The sequence below is a fragment of the Manacus vitellinus genome, unplaced genomic scaffold (assembly GCF_001715985.3).
Source record: "Manacus vitellinus isolate BGI_N305 unplaced genomic scaffold, ASM171598v3 scaffold_3_pilon, whole genome shotgun sequence".
In the NCBI taxonomy this organism is placed as follows: Eukaryota; Metazoa; Chordata; class Aves; order Passeriformes; family Pipridae; genus Manacus; species Manacus vitellinus.
In genome coordinates this window covers 24,635,301-24,653,913 of record NW_021940535.1, presented here as the reverse complement: position 1 = coordinate 24,653,913, position 18,613 = coordinate 24,635,301, and the positions used below count along the sequence as shown (strand labels likewise).

General features: G+C 38.0%; 1 protein-coding gene across 3 annotated transcripts in view; it reads left to right on the top strand.

The window, feature by feature from the left end:
- Positions 1 to 18,613, top strand: part of ABCB5 (ATP binding cassette subfamily B member 5) — a 34,990-nt gene that overhangs the window by 2,433 nt on the left and 13,944 nt on the right. For all 3 annotated transcript variants that reach the window (XM_018075647.3, XM_018075648.3, XM_018075649.3), the window contains 13 exons: positions 647 to 791; positions 1,256 to 1,322; positions 1,556 to 1,747; positions 2,814 to 2,985; positions 3,927 to 4,051; positions 6,384 to 6,558; positions 7,454 to 7,567; positions 8,433 to 8,543; positions 10,877 to 11,002; positions 12,305 to 12,508; positions 13,347 to 13,517; positions 16,075 to 16,236; positions 16,703 to 16,927. In XM_018075647.3, the coding sequence (XP_017931136.2) occupies positions 647 to 791; positions 1,256 to 1,322; positions 1,556 to 1,747; positions 2,814 to 2,985; positions 3,927 to 4,051; positions 6,384 to 6,558; positions 7,454 to 7,567; positions 8,433 to 8,543; positions 10,877 to 11,002; positions 12,305 to 12,508; positions 13,347 to 13,517; positions 16,075 to 16,236; positions 16,703 to 16,927 (1,989 nt within the window). The remainder of the gene's footprint in view (positions 1 to 646; positions 792 to 1,255; positions 1,323 to 1,555; positions 1,748 to 2,813; positions 2,986 to 3,926; positions 4,052 to 6,383; positions 6,559 to 7,453; positions 7,568 to 8,432; positions 8,544 to 10,876; positions 11,003 to 12,304; positions 12,509 to 13,346; positions 13,518 to 16,074; positions 16,237 to 16,702; positions 16,928 to 18,613) is intronic.

Sequence of the window (18,613 nt, the reverse complement as noted above, 5' to 3'; positions counted from 1 at the left end):
CAGCTATTCTCAAATAGCTCTTATATGTGGACTTACTTATTCTGGAACAGAGAAGTTTTATTCTTCTCTGGTTTATTCCATGTCCATTTACACCTTGTTAAGAGGGTTAGGACAGTCAGGAATAAAATGCTCTGATTTCAGATTAACCACATCCTAGGATAGCTATGGCAGTTTAAATTCACATTCTTCTTTAAACCAAACAAATATTCAAGGGTAGATGAGCCTGAAGATACAACCTATCTCTGCTAAAATAATTTTCTACTGGTAGATATAAGTCAAGTTCTGGTCAATAACTCACTCTTGTTTACATTGTAAAGGCATTATCTTAGTAAATATGTAACTTAATGGAACACAAAATGGTACTGTACAAAGGTCATCATCACTTACAAATATGCAGTTTTTTGTAAATGGAGAATCCATGTTCTGCCAGTATTCGCTTAGCAGTCTTAGTACTGATTTAAAGATGTGTTCAGCTACTACAAGATTCTTATATTCTGAGTTTACTTTCAGTTAGAACGTTGTTACTTTGGAACATGTTGGTAGAAACAAAGCTGTTCTGTAGGTGTGCTGTACCGTAGCAAATACATGAACTGACAGGTGCAATGTCGCTCTTTTTTTTTTCCTCTTTTTTTTAACGCTCACGTAGTTTTGCTATGCCGACTGGATGGATGTCCTTTTGATGATAGTTGGTTTGATCGCAGCTGCTGCAAATGGTACTGGAATGCCACTTATGATCATTGTCTTTGGAGAGATGACGAACAGCTTTGTGCTAAGTGGTGTGGAATCAAACGGTAAAAAGTTAAAATTAGAATTCTCTGCATGTTGCTTATGTTTTGCTACAGGGGCTAAGATGCCTTTTTTCCCCCAGACTATGCACTTGTACATATCTAACAAATATATAACGAGAAACATTCATCCTGCTGGAAATAATCCAGTCATTTTAATCAATCTTTAATGACAAGGCCAGAACAAATATCTTACAAATATCTTACAAACCAAAGCATTGGATGTGCTCTTTATTAATGAACTTCAACTTCAGTGAGATAGTAAGGACCATGACCAACTTCTGTATTATCAGTTATCAGACATTAATTGTTTAAAAGTAAATGTGTATTTGCCAAATCATTTTGTATTTTGCAAGACCCCACTTGCAAAATACAAAACATTCCCAAACTGATGACCCCATATTGCCATGAATTACCTTCTACATATAGCACTTTCACAAACATTACTACTTTTTATTTCCCCTTAACAGATACTTCAGTAAACAGTTCCAGCTGCCCATCAGTTCCAGGTGTGGATATAGAAGGTGACATGACAAAGTAAGAGTCTTTGTAGTTTTCCTGTTAGTAGAGTATCAGAGAATTTTCTTTTACTGTGTTATCTCTTTGAGCAGAACCCAAATGTTTGCCTTCTCAAAAAGATTTCCCAATAATGCATCACAGGCTTCAGTATTTAATTTAGTATGATAAATCAAGACTAGTTGTTGCTTTGTGTTCTAACTTGTCTCGCAAGATACAGTGGGGTCACATGGGCTTTTGTTCCCTTGTTCCAGGTTTGCTTACTATTACGTGGGAATTGGCTTTGCTGTGTTGATCCTGAGCACCATCCAAGTATGGACGTTTTTGGTTGCTGCTACAAGGCAAACAGCAAGGATCCGGCAGAAGTTCTTTTTTGCAGTGCTCCATCAGGAGATGGCTTGGTTTGATACTACCCAGATAGGAATGCTGAACACCAGACTCACAGAGTGAGGGCTCTGGTCTTTTTTTACACGCACACACACACCCCCCTAAGTGTGACATTTAAAAGAAAACTGCCATTTATCTCTGTGGAATAGCCTACAGAGAGTTAAGGAAAAAAAAAAATATCCTTTTCAGCTTCATTTGTGAAGTATCTGTGATACATGCATTGGAAGGGTTTCTGCTGTGAAATGCCTGACACTGGCTTTCTAATGTCCATGAAGTATGTGGCAGTCAGTGCTAGATAAACACCTCTGCTGCCTCCACCTAGTTTACAAACACTGAAAGCTCTGACATTTTACTGAATGAAAATGAGCTTGTACTTGCATCCAGTCAGATCTCAGGCTGAACTCTGTCCAAGCAGTTAGTCTTTGGAGCTTTTCCATAAACTTAAATAGACTTAGGGATAAGTACTGTAAGCCTCAAGATGCTATGGGACTGTATGTGTGAGCAGAATTTTTTAATTTTTTTTTTCTGGATTTTAAAATAGCTTTGGACAGAGCTGTGTCCGGAAAGGTGTAAGAGAAGCTTAAATGAAACCACTCTCAACTGTAGTATTTCTATGTTCTGGAAAGAGAAAATGGAAATTATGAAAAATGGAGGTTATTCCAAATAATTTTCTGATGGAATGGAGGTAACCCTTCATCTGAGTCTGTAGCTAAAACTCAGAACATGAAATGCATCAGAGCTGAACAGAAGAAATCATTTGGAGATGGTCATGTTGGATGAGGAGGCTCCTTGACTGTTTACTTGTACTGTTCCATTTGGATGCCTGATAAGGGAGCTAGGTCATTCGTGACCCGGTGACAGGGGATAGAAACAGCAGAGAATGATGAAAAGTACAGTAAATGAAAATACAGTAAATGAACCCTTTAAAATAGGAGGTTTCTGTTGTGTTTTGGCTACAGAAGAGCCTGATGGTACAGTCCAGTAGCTGTGGTTAGAAATTTGACTGTGCCAGTTAGGAAATGGCAAAGCTTCTGACATTAGGCCACACAGCATGAAAAGGAGGGGGAGGGAGTCACAATGAAAGGCATTCCAAGCTAACAAATCTTTTTTTATTATTATTTAAAGGGACATCAACACCATCCACGAAGGCATTGGAGACAAGATCTGTATATTTTTACAGTTTTTTAGCACATTTGTGACAGGGATTATTATAGGATTCATCTATGGGTGGAAGCTCACACTGGTGATTTTGGCAGTCAGCCCTCTTCTTGCTGCATCAGCAGGAATTTGGTCAACTGTAAGTGTGTGTGGATTAATAAACAAATACTAGAAAAACATTACAACTCTTATGCACAGGAAAGGGGGAGAGAATGGAAGAAAAGTAGTACGGTTTCTAAGTTGTGAGGTTGGCCCCACATTTACTTTGATTTCTGTTCTTTTCGTAGCCTTTCTCTGCGTTCCCAAGCACATACTTGTAAGTTGTGTTCCTTCTGCCTGCATGTTCTGTCCCTATGCCATGTTACAGGAGGGTAATGTGCATCAGAGAATCTTCCTTGCACAGGGATTTCCTCATGCAGAGCATTGGGGAAGCCCAAGCACATGCCTGTGACCCTCACTTTTCCCTCCCAACACATACTTTTCAAGTTCTTTTAATCTGCACTTACATGTACCATGTCTCTTGCAAATGATTTACCAAGTTGCATGCTGCGTACAGAGTAGATCCTAGGACATATATACAGCTGCTGTAGACTGTAGTGATATAAATCAGCAAAATATCTGGAGAGGGTTCCCTTCCAGATAGGAAAACATTTTCTCATTTTGTGCTGTTGTAGCCACATTAATGGGTATGGCTCATATTCTTAAGTGGCTTATATATGATTCTGTGGGGTTTTATTTTCCTCATTAAAGCATTTCAAATAAGCTAGGAAGAATGTTAGAGGCTGTAAAGCAATTGACTTGTTAACTTCAATGTCTGCTGGCATGTTCCAGAGCAGCTATGGCACACCCCTCTGCTCCTACACACATCCTAGTGGAGCTCATAGGCTGTCTGTCCTCAGCTTGGGAGAAAAGCGGATCAGTCATGAAACTTTTCTGATGCTTGTGTAGCATGTGACTGTAATGAGGATACAATGATACATTGAGCTGGATTTGGGGGGAACTCAGAGGAGTTGACCTCCACTTTCCTAAAATCTCATCCTTTCAGTAGGCTGCAATAACGTCTGGTTTTCAACTTTCCAGCTCCTGGCGTCCCTTACTGCTAAAGAGCTGTCTGCTTACGCCAAAGCAGGAGCTGTGGCAGAAGAAATTTTGACAGCAATCAGGACTGTTGTTGCTTTCAATGGACAGCAGAAGGCATTAGAAAAGTAAGATTTTAACTAATAATTATATTTAAAATATGGAAAAGGAATTTGGGTTGTGAGGATTTGGTTTGTTTGGGTGGTTTTTTTTATTTTTTTGGGAGAGGCAAAGGAATAATATTCTCCTTAGAATAGTTTTATCTTTCTGTCAATGGACAAATCACCTGAAAACAAAGATGTGTAAGTAGACCTGGTCAGTGAATACAGGCTACTTTGTGCTATCATTGCAGCATAGATTAAAATTTCTCCTCTGATTCAGATCTGGAGTTGAACTTAATGTGGAAGTGGTGGAAGGGCTGTCTTCACCTAGTAGTCTGACATAGCAGAGCGATGATCAGTTGCTTATCTTATAGAGCATGGATGCTCTGTTCTGATATTTGAACTTAAATTTAAGCTACACTGGATAACAACCTTAAGTAAAATCACATTATTGATTTTTACTACTTTCATGATTTGCAAATACCACTTGTAATTGATCAGTGTTGGCCCTAGTCATATGTAAAAGGTGAGGTTGTTGTGGCTGGCCATGAACTTATTCACATATATATCAGATAACTCGACAAGCGTAAACAATAACATTCAGTATACAAATAAAGGGCATCATTGATTCCATGCAGCTGGGAAAGGCAACCCAGAAGACCTGATTCATGAAACTCTTGTATCTTTTTCAACTCTTATGTTTGCCTTGATCTCGTGCAAAATTTCTAAAGTGATGTCAGCCCTAGCTCAGTGTCCTACAGCCTTTATTTGTCTGCTTCTAAGGACTGAGATCTGTATCCTGCTTACTGGGAATTGTCCTTAAGATGCAACGCTTTCTGCTTACACAGTAAAGGCAAAAAAAACCCTTAAGATGGTCTAGATCAGTTGTCCCCCCTCCTCTCCATCTTCTGCAATTACCAGTGTCTGAAAATCTAATGGTAGGAGCTGCTCCAGACTACTTTGTCTAAAGACAAGATAACTGATACCTGAGTAACTCCATGACAGTAAGGCCTTTCCTTTATGTGGTTGACTGGTCAGCCTCTTCCAAAGCTCTACCTCCATTTAATGTAAAAACAAACAAACAAAAAAGCAAATGGAAAACCCCCACCAAATCAAAAAAACCTATGGTGGCTCTACTAGGAACAAACTCCTGTCAGGGACTGACTAGGGCATTTTGTAGATGTGGGTTTGTGACTCCTATGCTACTCTTGAATGCTGGTCTCAGAGATAGAAAAGCATCCTTTTGCTGCACAGTGCCTCTACTGACCACAAATGCTTACTCTTGCAAGGGACCTTCAGTCATCTTCTCTTTGTGGCAGTGGCTTGGCTTTTCCTCTGTAGCTGAGTGATCACATGTATTTGTCACACTGCTCAAACCCAGTACCCATTTCCCTGGAAGACCTATGATGCTGCTGACTCAAAGGTAGGGCTTGGTTTGAAGAGCACAACCAAGTCAGAACATTTAAATGTATTTGACTAAGAAATGCAGCATTGATGACACGTGAGAAATTTACATGAACAAAATTAATGCAGTTTTTAAAGATTGCTTCTCAGCTGACTGAATTGCATGTCTTCCTAGTACGGGAATATATTGTATAGAAAATACATATTGGGGAAAAAAGTGCAAGCTGCTGAGCATGTCACTGGAAGTAAAAAATACACAATTCCTAGGTTACACTTTCCATAATGAGCTTGAGTAAATGAAAACTGCTAGCTGTAAACTATAGATAAACGAATTTGAAGTATCCTTAGAAGAAATCATTCTCACACTGAACTTGTCAGTCTTTATACTGATCTTCTGTGTCCTCTTGTTTCCTGTTTTGCCGTATTAATCAGTAAACTAACCTAAGGGAAAGATGCTTGTCTCCCCAGAATGGCTAGTAAGAGAACAACTCTGGTATCAGAGGGAGCTCTCTCTCATTTACCTCCTTCCCTAGTGCCTGGGGTTGTTGGGGGGGTTTATTTTTATTTTACCTTTTTAAAACATGGAAGACTAAACCTTACCTCTGGTACATAACACTCATAAAACCTTTCCAAGGTTTTCTTTCAGGATTAATGGAAACAAGTGGTTCAAGATGGGTATTGTGTCTTCCGTCATGATAACAAAGTCATGATGCTCAATTGTTTTCTTAATCTGTCTTCCATAACACATAAGTATGCCAATGTTGCCAGCATACGTCAGAATAGATTTATTCAGATGAATTGTATCCCTAATAGTCCTCTGTCAAAAAAATAATCTGTATTCTCTTTCAGATTTTAATTTTATTATATAAATCTTTTTAATTAAGAAAAGGGCACTGGGAAATAGCAATCAGAATGGCATGTAGTACCTGTCAAATTTTTCCTTATCCACTTTCAGATACAATGCTAACTTAGAGACGGCTAAACGTGTTGGAGTGAAAAAATCCATTACCACCAACACATGTCTAGGTATTTCACAGTTTGTTATCTTTGGGTCCTATGCACTTGCATTTTGGTATGGAACCAAGCTCATTGCTGAGGATGAACATTATGACATTGGCCGTCTCTTAATTGTAAGTACATCAATGCAGCTTTGAAAAATGTTCTGTAACTTCAGGAAAATAGTTATACAAGTGGTGTATCTATTTTCTGCCTTGTGCTTGCTAAATTAGCTGTTACAGACTCACTTGGTATAAAAGAACTGGAAGGTATTCATCTTGCCTAGCTTTTGATATAACAAGCTTGAACAGGACACCTTGTATTCCTACTCTAATCAATGCAGAGGCAAAAGTATCTGCACTTTTCTCACTTGTCTTGGACTCTATTTGTAGAGTAGGATGAACAACCAAGAGCTGGTGGTTAAGAAGTGAAGACAAGTAATCTGGATTGCCAACAAATTTCTACCTAAACAGAGATGAAATGGATCTCACTGGTGTGCTAAATGAGTACGGGGAAGTTCTCAAGATCTCATTTAGCCACAGTGTCTTCTGTGCATTTTGTTGTTGTTTACTTACGTGTTTTTAACAGTACCTTACCAATATGTCTTATGTCGGTAATGGTTTGGGGATATTTAGCTATCTTATTATTATCACAAGTTTGGCTACATGCTTAACTTTCACACTCTCCTCAGTATGCTTCCTCACAGCATGTTAAGTGAATTGTGTGTTAAGAAAATCTGGATTAAATTTTGTGAACCTCTTAACTTTGGGAACATCTGAAAATCAACAGAGAAGGATATTTGTACATAATAGAAAATGCAAGAACATTAAAAAGAAAAGTAATTCATACCACAAAGGCATGTGTCAGTAGTTATAATTTACTCCAGGAGAATGGAGTGTACAGAAAAACACCTTTCACTTTTGTATTTAATTTTCCTGAAAAGGGTTAAATGCCAGAGTCTTTTGAGTGCACATGTGGGCACTGGTGACTTTGTAAGCATTAAGTGTGATGCTCACTCCATCTCCACAGGTGTTCTTCTCTGTGCTTGTTGGAGCTTTCTCCCTGGGCCAGGCAGCTCCCAACCTAGAGAGTGTGGCTAAGGCACGTGGAGCTGCCTATGAAGTATATAAGATTATCAATAAGGTAAATATCTAAGTAAGTAGAATACAAGGCTTTCAACCACACTTAATTTCCCCTTCCTCTCTTTTTTTTATCTCTTGAGATATAACAAAATCACTCTAAAGCCCCCAAATCATAAACTTGATAGATGTCTACCACAGAAACCCATCATAGTTCATATGAAGGACACAACCTCTTTATTTGTTGTAATGAATTCTGGGAAACCTAGCATGTTTATCTGAGATATATGGTTGACGTCTTTCTCTGGTATTAGACTTTCAGATTCAGAGGGAAAATGGTAAGGCACTGTACTAATTTTTAAAAAATGCATATGTGCAGAATTGCAGCTGAGCTGTGGTTTATTGTGGAAGGAGTTGGTGAGGAGGGGATTAGTATTGCTATTGAAAGTTACAGTATTAATAATCTGTGATGCTGATGTTGGTATGAAAAAGTTTTCCACATTATTATCTTGGTCTTGCTGTGCTATGCAGCAATTGCATGTCTGTATATGTAAAATATTTTAAGCAAGTGGGACTAAAAAGTTCATGGAGAAATGGCTATACCATTCTTCTTGATGTGAGTATAAAATCTTCCTGTGCAGATTACTGAGGGCCATTTTTTGGCTGCAAGATAATGCAGTTAAGTTCTGCAATTACAGATTTTCTGCTGTGGACTTGGTTGCATTTGAAAATCTTCTATATTTGTCAAAGTAGAATTCACAGTTACATGTTCCCCTGTAATCAGCGTCTACCGAGTAAAATGCAGCAACTCTGCAATGGTATACTGCAGTGTAAACCAGCAGCTGAGAGAGTAAACAACAGTGTAGCTAGCAGAAATAACAGTTCCAAAAGTGACATAACAGTAATAGATTTTAAAAACCTCTTTCCAGAAACGGCTCATAGACAGCAGTTCTAAGGAAGGCTACAAACCAGACAAACTCATAGGAGAAATTGAATTCAGAAACATCCATTTCAGTTACCCAGCGAGACCTGATGTTAAAGTAAGTGTTTGGTTTAGATTCCTGTACTGAAATTCTTCAGCCTGTGTCCATATTTTTGTCTAATCTTGTTGTTCTAGAATGCCGAATGCATTCCTGTTTGGGGGGTGGACATTATTTTTCCCTCAATAGTGCACAAAGCTCTAGATCTACTGTCACTGTCTGTCTGTTCACAATTCTCTTCTGCAGGAAAAATTTAAGAATATGTATTCCTCCTAGTCTGAATTTCTGTGAACAAGCACTCTGATAAATCAAAAAAGATTTTTCAAAATTAAAACTTCCAGACTTTAAACAGTTAAGTCAGGAAGTGGCTTTTTCCAGTTCCTTGGTCATTCAGAGTTGCTATGATATCCCATGTGAAAAATTATCTGTGAGGTAGGCTTTACAACAATATGTTATAAAATGGATTGAAACTTATCATCCTAAATATACATTTGGAAGTCAAAAGTAATATTGGGCAGATGTTAAAATTGCTGTTCAATAAACTGTTGTCCCTGTTCTTTGCTAGTTCAATTTCCTTTAATGACCTATGTACATCATCTCATGGTGATTAATTACTTTTTTGGTGACACAATTAGTATGACCTCTTTGCCATATTCAACAGTTTATAATCTTTTGAACACCTTGATAAAGATAAAAGAAAAAGGAATTTGCTGCTGTTGTTGCTTACTTGGTGAAGAAAGAGATTGGAACAGAGCTTTCAAATGCCAACAATTAAAAGCTCGATGTGCTGATTTAGTGGTGAGAATGGGGAACTTCATATCACTGTGGCTATTTCTTTAGATGGCTTTTCCTACCTCAGTCATCTGAGGTCTGTCCCATTGAGTATCAAGTGTGTTTCCAGGACACTGGGGTAGCTGAAGGGCAGACTCAGAGCTGGCCTTCCTTCCCTAACTGTGAGTTGGTGCAATGCATCTTCTGTCCCTCTTAGGTTTGGGAAGAATTCTTACTTCCCTCCCATTTGGCATGCAGACCCATAACATAGCTTATCAACCTGAACAGCATTTTTAGGAAGAATATGAAGACTCTGCTCTGTCACTTCATATTTCTGATCTAAGTCAGCAGCTCTCCATACTAAGAGCATCAATGTTATTTAATATATCCAAAAGGAATCAGCAAAGGTGTGTAGAAGTTATCCACAATCTCTCAAGCAATTGATGCAATACAGTATAATCTCCCCTGTCCACATTAAACTAAATCAAAGAGATCTAAGGAGTCTAGATATTGCTAGTTTTAATCTTGGCAACACCTTGTCTGATGAGTTAGAAATAGCCTATTATGTGGTTGTGACTATTTGCATCTGGAGATACTATGGTATCCAGAATATGGTTCTTTCTTGATAATGCAGGCACCAGGATATCAGCTTCTTGGAGATACAAACCCTGCTGGATGTAAGACAGGGAAAGGAGAGGAATATTGCAACTGTTTTTAATCTCTCATTGTAAAAACATTTGTAGGCAAAATTATAAATCAGCCTGGTATAAACAAGAGGAGTTCCCATAGCAGCCAAATATTTTGGCAGCTACACAGCATTACTTGTATATGACATGGACATCTTTTGAGGTAAAATGTTCCTTAATGTGAAAATAGCAACAAAGATACCATTAATCTGTAACTACTCCCCAGGTTGCTGAGTCTGTTAACAATAAGGAATGAGATTTACTAAGGGCTTTCCAGCAGTTACCTGGTCAAAACAGCCATTTATATTCTAAAAATAGAAGAAGGCAAGTTTGTTTCTCAGCCATCATGTTTAGCACCTGAAAAATATTTTTCTGTGATATTCATAATTGAGTGTTATGCCATTGGCTAAGCACTGGAAAATGAAGGACAGCAGGAAAATGGAAGATCCCAAGCCTGCTATCAGATCACACAAACTGGAGAAAATGAGCTATCAAGTTTAGAGTATTGTGGCTAACTCTGTATTTGTTGATATGAGTGTGCTGGGGAATTTTCCCAGGAACTGGAATGCAGTGGTCTATGCAAGGCAACTCTTAAAATGTTTCTTGGCATGAACTTGACCTGTTCCAGTTATCAATCTTCTCAAATAATTCACAGGCTTGGTTTGGTAGCCAGAAGGATGCAGGGTTCCCAAAAGACAGATTGCATTTAGCCATCCTGTTTCAAAGGCTAATACACTTCACAAGCATAGATGCAGCCTTTTTCCTATCAGTGCTTCAAAATATTCTCAGGTACAATTAACTTATTAATATTGTCATACCTTTAGACTGTGGCCCTTACTACTGCCTTGATTATTACTGAAGTTATCTTGACAAACTGTTCTCTAACCAAACTTGTCAAACTAAGATTTGTTTGTTTGTTTGTTTGTTTATTCCCAGATCCTCAAAGGTCTAAACTTGAAAGTTCAAACTGGGAAGACCATTGCTTTAGTTGGTTCCAGTGGCTGTGGAAAAAGCACTACTGTTCAGTTGCTGCAGAGATTCTATGATCCTGACCAGGGAGAAGTGAGTGTCTGTATGTGAACTGTAAAAACTGAGAGCTATTAGGACAAGCATGAGTTTCCCATATTGACTGAACCTCGTTTTCTATTTGTGCTGAATTTGAGCATATGTCTGCATCATGTGTATTTCCACAATTTAAATTTCAAATGAAATATCTTCTCCTGTTGGTTTAACTTTGCTATTCTGCTCATTCTTTCAGTACTATGTCACAAATAGGAAATACCACAAGTCTTTTAATATATGCAAGATCTGAATTTAAAATAGTTTTTATCAACAGTTGACTTCTAAAATTCTGTACGTTTTTTTAAGCAAAGCATAATCTAACAATGTTCTGCTGTATTTTGCTTCCTTTTCATTGCATGTTAACTAAAACCTGGAGAGAATTTTCCTATTTTAAATGGTTGTTTTCTTGGCTAGTTTTTTTTCCTCTATCTGCTAACCCACAACAAAAGTTGCCATCGTTACGCTTTGTATGTATGTTTTATCACTAAACACTAAATCCAGTCAGTAAATGTAAATACGTGCCATAAGAAATTTCCAAAGGAAAAAGAAAAGGGGGAAAATAAACCATATATTTTTAAGGAAAATGTAGTTTTTATTCTAGATATTTGAGGAATGCTACTTAGTTGCTATTGCTAGTTAAAAGTAGGTAAACATTTTAAATATTAAACACTGAACTATCAGTGCATAATGTACCAGGGTGACTGTTATCGACATGTTTTTTAGTGTTTCTGTGGCTGTTCATTCCTGCCCCAATGCCTGATTTTGCTGTGCCAATGTTCATATGACCACACTGCAAATTATCTAGGTTAAAAATAGCTTCCCCTTTCTTTTTAGTCAAGTTGGATTATTTCTTTGGTCTGATGTAAAGCACAGCCACAGAGGAGATTTTGTAGCCACAACTGTGAGGACAACAAACTGACACAGGGGCATGAGAACCGGGTAAAATTATGCAAAGAAGCTGGAAAAGTCTTAAGCCAGCTCCGATAGGATGGTTATTGGGGGAAAACAAACAGACCAACAAACAAACAAACAAAACAAAAAAAACACAACAACCCAAAAAAAACCACCAAAACCCCCAATATCTTCTCTGTTTATGCTGCTACTCACCATTTCCTGGCTTGTACAGTGGATAGAAAAACTGCAGTTGTAGCTTCTCCCCCAACATAGTTTTCTACTAAAGAAAACATTTTTTTCTTTCTTGACCTTGTAGCTGATACTGAAGTCAAGTAATGGTAATTAGTTGCTTAATTAAGGAACACAATGCATTTCCTCAACTTCTTTGACATACTCTTCTCCTCTTAGATTACCTTGGATGGTCAGGATATTCGGACACTTAATGTAAAGTGGCTACGAGAAAATATTGGAATTGTGAGTCAGGAGCCTGTTTTGTTTGCAACCACAATAGCTGAGAACATTCGCTACGGCAGAGAAGACATTTCTGATGCTGAAATTGAGCGAGCAGCCAAGGAAGCCAATGCTTTTGACTTTATATCTAGACTGCCTGATGTAAGTTCATTAACTTATTTTGAATGTAAGAATGGAAGGTCCATTTAGGCTGGTGTCCTGTTTCTGAGAAGGACAGCATGAAAATTTATGATACACTGCAACTTCTCAAAATACTCTTATAGCCTCTAGCAGCTTTCAGTTTAGGGAGTTTTTCAACTAGATATTGTACCTTTGGTTGCTCTCAAAGGACTTCTGCTGAAGTCTGGGAAAAAATGTCGATGCCTTAACTGAGGAGAAAGAGAGCTTCTCAGCTATATTGCCATCCTTAATCATCTCATGAGGCATGGGAACAGTTGGGCTTTTAAAGAGAAGATCCAGAAATCCAAAATCCTTTGTCAGAAGCTGTCTGTACATTCAGTAGCAAATTGGTGGAGTGACTGGACTTTGAGACTTACCACTTCAGTGTAAGTGACACAGTCAGTAAGAACCAAGCAATGGCTCCAAGTGGGATGTCTCAGGTTCAGGAGGCAACTTTATAGGTCCTGGTTTGTCCCTATCATTCCAACCCTTTTGGAAAGGTAGGCAGTTCTCAGTAAATACAGAAATGTCTTTTACAGGCTCACCTGGAGAAAGCCCAGGGTTTGGAGCACTCTCTGAGTGAGCAAGAAAGATCGTCTTTTTAAAGAACCATAAGTTCAAAATTAGGCACCTAAGTGTGCAGTGGGGGTAGGAGGGTTTGGCTAAGGGCTAGCTGGATGGATATAGTTCCGATGCCGATGCTCCAGTCACGTGGATCAAGCTGCCTCCTGTCTAGAAGCTGAGTATTTACATTGCACAGAGGAGTGAGGATTTCATTTGAGATGTTCCACAACTTCTGTTTTGTTCTCTCCTTTCTCAGAAATTTAACACCATGGTAGGGGAAAGAGGGGCTCAGCTGAGTGGAGGACAGAAGCAGCGAATAGCTATTGCTCGTGCCCTAGCAAGAAATCCTAAGATTCTTCTTCTGGATGAAGCTACGTCTGCGTTAGATACTCAGAGTGAATCCATAGTACAAGCAGCTCTTGATAAGGTAGGACTCATGTTACTGAAACTACCAACTGCCATGAAAAGGTGCAAGAGCACTTAAGAAAAATCAATGTTTGATTTTCAGTGCAGGTTTCCACTGGAACTGAGGACACTGGAAAATAAAATTTGGATGAACAATCAATTTCAGTGTTTTAACAGGGAGTTTGAACTATCAAAAATTTACATGGGAATCATGTTTGCTTTTTAGGATTTTTGGCTTTGCATTATTACTAATTACAAAGACACTTAGACATGTGGAACTGTCTGTGGACCTCCTCTCTCTTTCTCAAATAATAGTTGTTCATTTGCTGGTCAAATATTGATGGCATCTTATCAAGGCAAGGTATGAGGACTGAATAGCCTTTTTCAGGTAGATACATAGAAATTTATATGATATTCCTAGTATTTGTTCTTCATTGAATAGTTGCTTCATAATTTTCACACAGCACTTGGGATTTAGCCATTTTCTTTCTTTTCAGAGACAGTGCAAACCACAGGACAAAAGCAGAGCCGGTTGCAAATACTTGAGTCTCTGCCCCACACCTCTTTTTATCAGCCCCACAGCTCTAGGGTGGGTGCTGCTGAGAGACAGAGAGAGCTGTCAGAGCTTGTACCCATGTCTCTGATAAGCACACAATACCTTCCTCACAGCCCTCTTTCATCAGCAGTTGCCAACAACATGTAGTGCAACCTAGAGGGTTTGACTGAAAAAGAACTTCACGATTGGGCTCTAGTGTTTTTTCTTTTGTTAATATTTATTTTAATGTACTTTTAAAAACTAAGTGAAAAATCCTGCTTTTCATTACAGTAGTTATGCAGAGAGATACAAATTACTAGTATGGCTCAAGGGAAATACAAAATTTGCCATCTTCATTGCCAGTCAATTTAAATCTGAAGTAAAATGCAGCTGTTTGTTATAGTCGCATGATTCTACTGATATTAATATTGAGGTAACATATAGATGCAAGAATTATATATAATTTTTATATTCATGATATAATTACTGCAGAATTTAACACTAAAATGATTGATGTTTCAGACATAATTTAGCTTTCTTCTGCATGTTTTTTAATTTCATGATCAAATACTTACTTTTTCTAGAAGCTCATTGCTTCATTTAGTGCATAACAAAGAGGGAGGTCATTTAATTAAGTGGACTGTTCTGTATAGAATTCCTCATCCTTCAGCATGTTCCCAGAATACACCAAAATGAGCCTTGAATTATAACTTAATTATCTTTTCACAGCTTTTTGATATCCATCAGTGTAGTCCCCAAATGGAATTTCCAGATTTCAACATCCCCAAGTGGAAAAAATGATGCTAATATTGTTCATTATTTTTACAGCTGAAGAGCAGAGATATTAACCTCATGAGTGCTCACTCTTTCTGGGCGGTCATGTACACCTGTTTGTAGTCTACTCTTTTTCAGATAACTCTCAATCTTTTAAAGCATTTTGCTTGTTCTGATCACAGCTCCCAGCTGCAGTGATGAAGGCTCTAGGCTTTAGGGCACAGGCATGAAAACTGCACTGCAGACCTCTTGTGACAGGCTTTCAGTGACTTGCATCAAATCCATGACAACTTGATGGCAGGCATAGGGGAAGAATTCAAATATCTGTGGAAGCATTCATCCACTACAGCTGCCTTCATCTTCTTCATGCCTCTGTTCCTGTGCCCATATGATGTAGCAAGTAACTTCCAGCAGGCCCCTGGACCACAGAGCATGCTTGTTGCATGAGGTCCCCTTGGATATCTCCTCCTGCCTCCATGCCACCATCTGCTCCAGGCATCAGGGACAAGGGAAGCTGACCTCTACAGCAGTTGCAACCTGGCACGTGCTACTTTGCTGCATGAGGACTGTGTGTGCCACTGGTCTGCAGGAGGGAGCTGGAGAGGGGTGGAACATGTAACCTCCTGACTGGGACTTCAGCAGCTCTTTCTACCAAATCCCAACAGGATTATTGTCAAATTAGCTTATTTCAAAAGACTGGGAAAGTGCTTTATGGAGTAGCTCAAACCCATTTCTGACCCCAGTTGTGCTCCACTCCTCTGCACTTTGCTGCTAAGCCTTGTCAGAAATCATGCTGTTGTTGTACTTCCAAAAATATGCATGGGCAGTATATAAAGAAAATATCCGTTCTTTATATACTTGCTATCCTAGCTTTATTTTCAGAAAGATCTAGCTATTCTTACTGCATTTCCCCCTCATCCTTACATACACGTGGAAACACTTTATGAACACTTTAGCTCAAACAGTTCAAGTTTCATAAAAAGCCAAATAACCTTATAGTCTTTAATACCTGTATTGCCTGTCTAAAAAGATTAATGTGACTTTCTCTACCTAAATTAGTCAAATGAAGGTGTCCTTAGACTGTTAAACAAGGGACATGAAACCAGGTAGAAAAATTCTTCGCTTTTAGAAAAGAAAATTATTATTGAAACTTTGATTTTTTATTTTATATTACAAATCATGAAAATAAGTTTATTTTATTTCTGTGCTGTTTTTCTTGTGCATTTGTACATTGATTTTTTTTTATTATTTTTTTTTGTATTTCTGTAAGGCTCGGGCTGGACGTACCACCATTGTGATCGCTCACAGACTGTCTACCATCAGGACTGCTGACACTATTGCTGGTTTTGAGAAAGGCGTCGTGGTTGAACAAGGAACACACAGTGAACTCATGTTGCAGAAAGGAGTCTACTATTCTCTTGTAATGCAGCAGGTAAGGGCAAATTTATTTATTTTCTTTCTCCATTTCACAAAGCTGTCAAATGATGGTAGGTGGAGCCATTTCCTCTCTCTACTTCCTGCACGTTGTCCAGCTGGCAGCTGCTCAGTCACTCCAATCTGGGCACAGACAGAGAATTGCAATTCTTGGGGGTTTTACCAATAAGTGTTTCACACTTACATAACCCAATATGTCAAAAACATAAGTGAGTTGAAGGCACAGACTACATAATTATGTACTTAACCACAGAGGTGTTAGATTCCAGGTGGATTCCATAGACTGTTAAAGGAAAAGAGGAACAAAAAAATCAGAATCGAATAGTCTACTCTTGCAGACTGAAATAATGTATCCTATAGGCAACACACAATTAAAACAGCAGTATTCATGAGCAAAAAAAATTTACTTTTTCTTTTTTTCTGCTCAAAATGCCTTATAATTGCACATCCTGAATTCTCACTAGGGTTGTAGCAATGATGTTCAAGATGATGGCACATCAGAAGATAGTGAAGGCACAGAGGCTGAAGAATATGAGGAAAACATAAATCTTGTGGAAGACCTGACTCTTCAAGATCACTTGGAAGAATCTGTGATCTCTGACAGAGGCAGCATTCGAAGAAGGTCCAGCAGATATAAGAGCACATCTAAGAAGTCCTTTGGAAAAAGGAAGGAAAAAAAGGAACTGGAGGTTGGTATTGGAATTTCAGTTTAGAATTTTAATGATAACATAAACAAAAAACTAAAAAACAACAAAACCAAAAAGCACATAACTTTGACTACTTTTAAATAGCTGGCTGCCATGTAACCTTCACTACCAGACTGAGTATTCATCCTAGGAATCTGGGGACAAGCACTTGTGTCTTACCAAAACTCTTCCTTTGAACACTACTGAGTTAGTGTGGAACTGGAAAAAACTTGTGCTATTGATTTGTCACGCTTCATACAATTAACTGTGTTATTTCACTATTATTGATGTTTCAGTTCTATCTAATTAAAACTAGTTGTGAGATTTCATTTGCAGGATTCTTTGCTTCCTGGTACACACAGTTGCAAATATTGGTGAATAATGCTATCCCTGGGGTGTGCATACCAAAATTAAAGGCACTTTGGAGTATCATACTACATTTATGTCAAACTTTAAAAAATAATCAAAACTCTAATATTTTGAGCATCATTTTAAATAAAAGATCCGTTATTCTCTCTGTCTTAGTGTATGCTCCAGTTCTAGAGGGTTTTTTCCAGATAACCAGTTTAGCTGACAAATGCCATATATAAATAAAAGACATACAGGAGATTCAGGTTTTAGAAACAGAATTTTGTTTTGTCAAAGTTGAGTAAAACTTGCTCATGGCATTGATAAGAGCTGATTTCTAATAGATTCTGGATCCGACTTATGGTAAGCAGCTCAATAAACTTGATTTTGATTTTTTTCTATTTTGTACTACTCGAACTACAGCTTTTTTTTTTTTTTTTCATGAAATGCATTGGAAGAGTTGTTTGCTGTATTTTGGTGGGTTTGGAGTTTTTTTAGTTTTTTGACCTGATTTCAGGACTCTTGAAGTGAAGAAATAAAATCTAAATTCCAAAGTAAAACCATGAATCCTTTTAAACCTATGGAAGATAAGATCTCATCTGTAATATATCATCTGATTATTTAAAATATTTATGGAAGCTTCAGTATGATCTTTATCTATACATATTCCTTCTCACTAAAATATAACTTCCAGCTAATACATATTTCAAGTAGAATGAAGGAGCTGGATCCATTCCTATTATCACATAAAATGTTATGCAACCTCAAAAGATACTTTTTGGCTCTGTATTAATACTGCTTAAGACCTCAGAGGAAGCAGTGGGTGTCTATGCTCAAGACTTCAATATTTATCACATTCAGAAAAAATTAAGAAGTCAAGCATCCAGCCATTGTAATTATTTCAAAAAGATCAACCCACTTTTATAGTTGAGGGTTAACCACCCTCATTCAGCATCTGAAACACGAGATAAAATAACCAGGAAGCAAGAGCAACTTGCTTGTAATCCTGACTAATATTTTGTCTCCTTTCTGATGTTTTCACTTTTTACTTTTCCAGAATTCCCCCTGTGCAGGCATAGGCACTTGAATAAATTTGTAAAGCAGGACAGGACATTTTTTGTACTTTCAAAGCAAATACAGGCTGACTCTTACATATGCCTCTTTCATGCTTTTGGTAATGATGCATAGGCTATAGTTTGCAAAAAAGAAAAATGACCTCTCTACCGAATTGTACCACTGCCAACCCACTAACATTTAGCTGAACTGGAGAGATCTCTTCTGAACAGTGAGACTTCTAGTTCTTTATAATGATTGCAGTGCTAGTTGCCATTCATGATGACC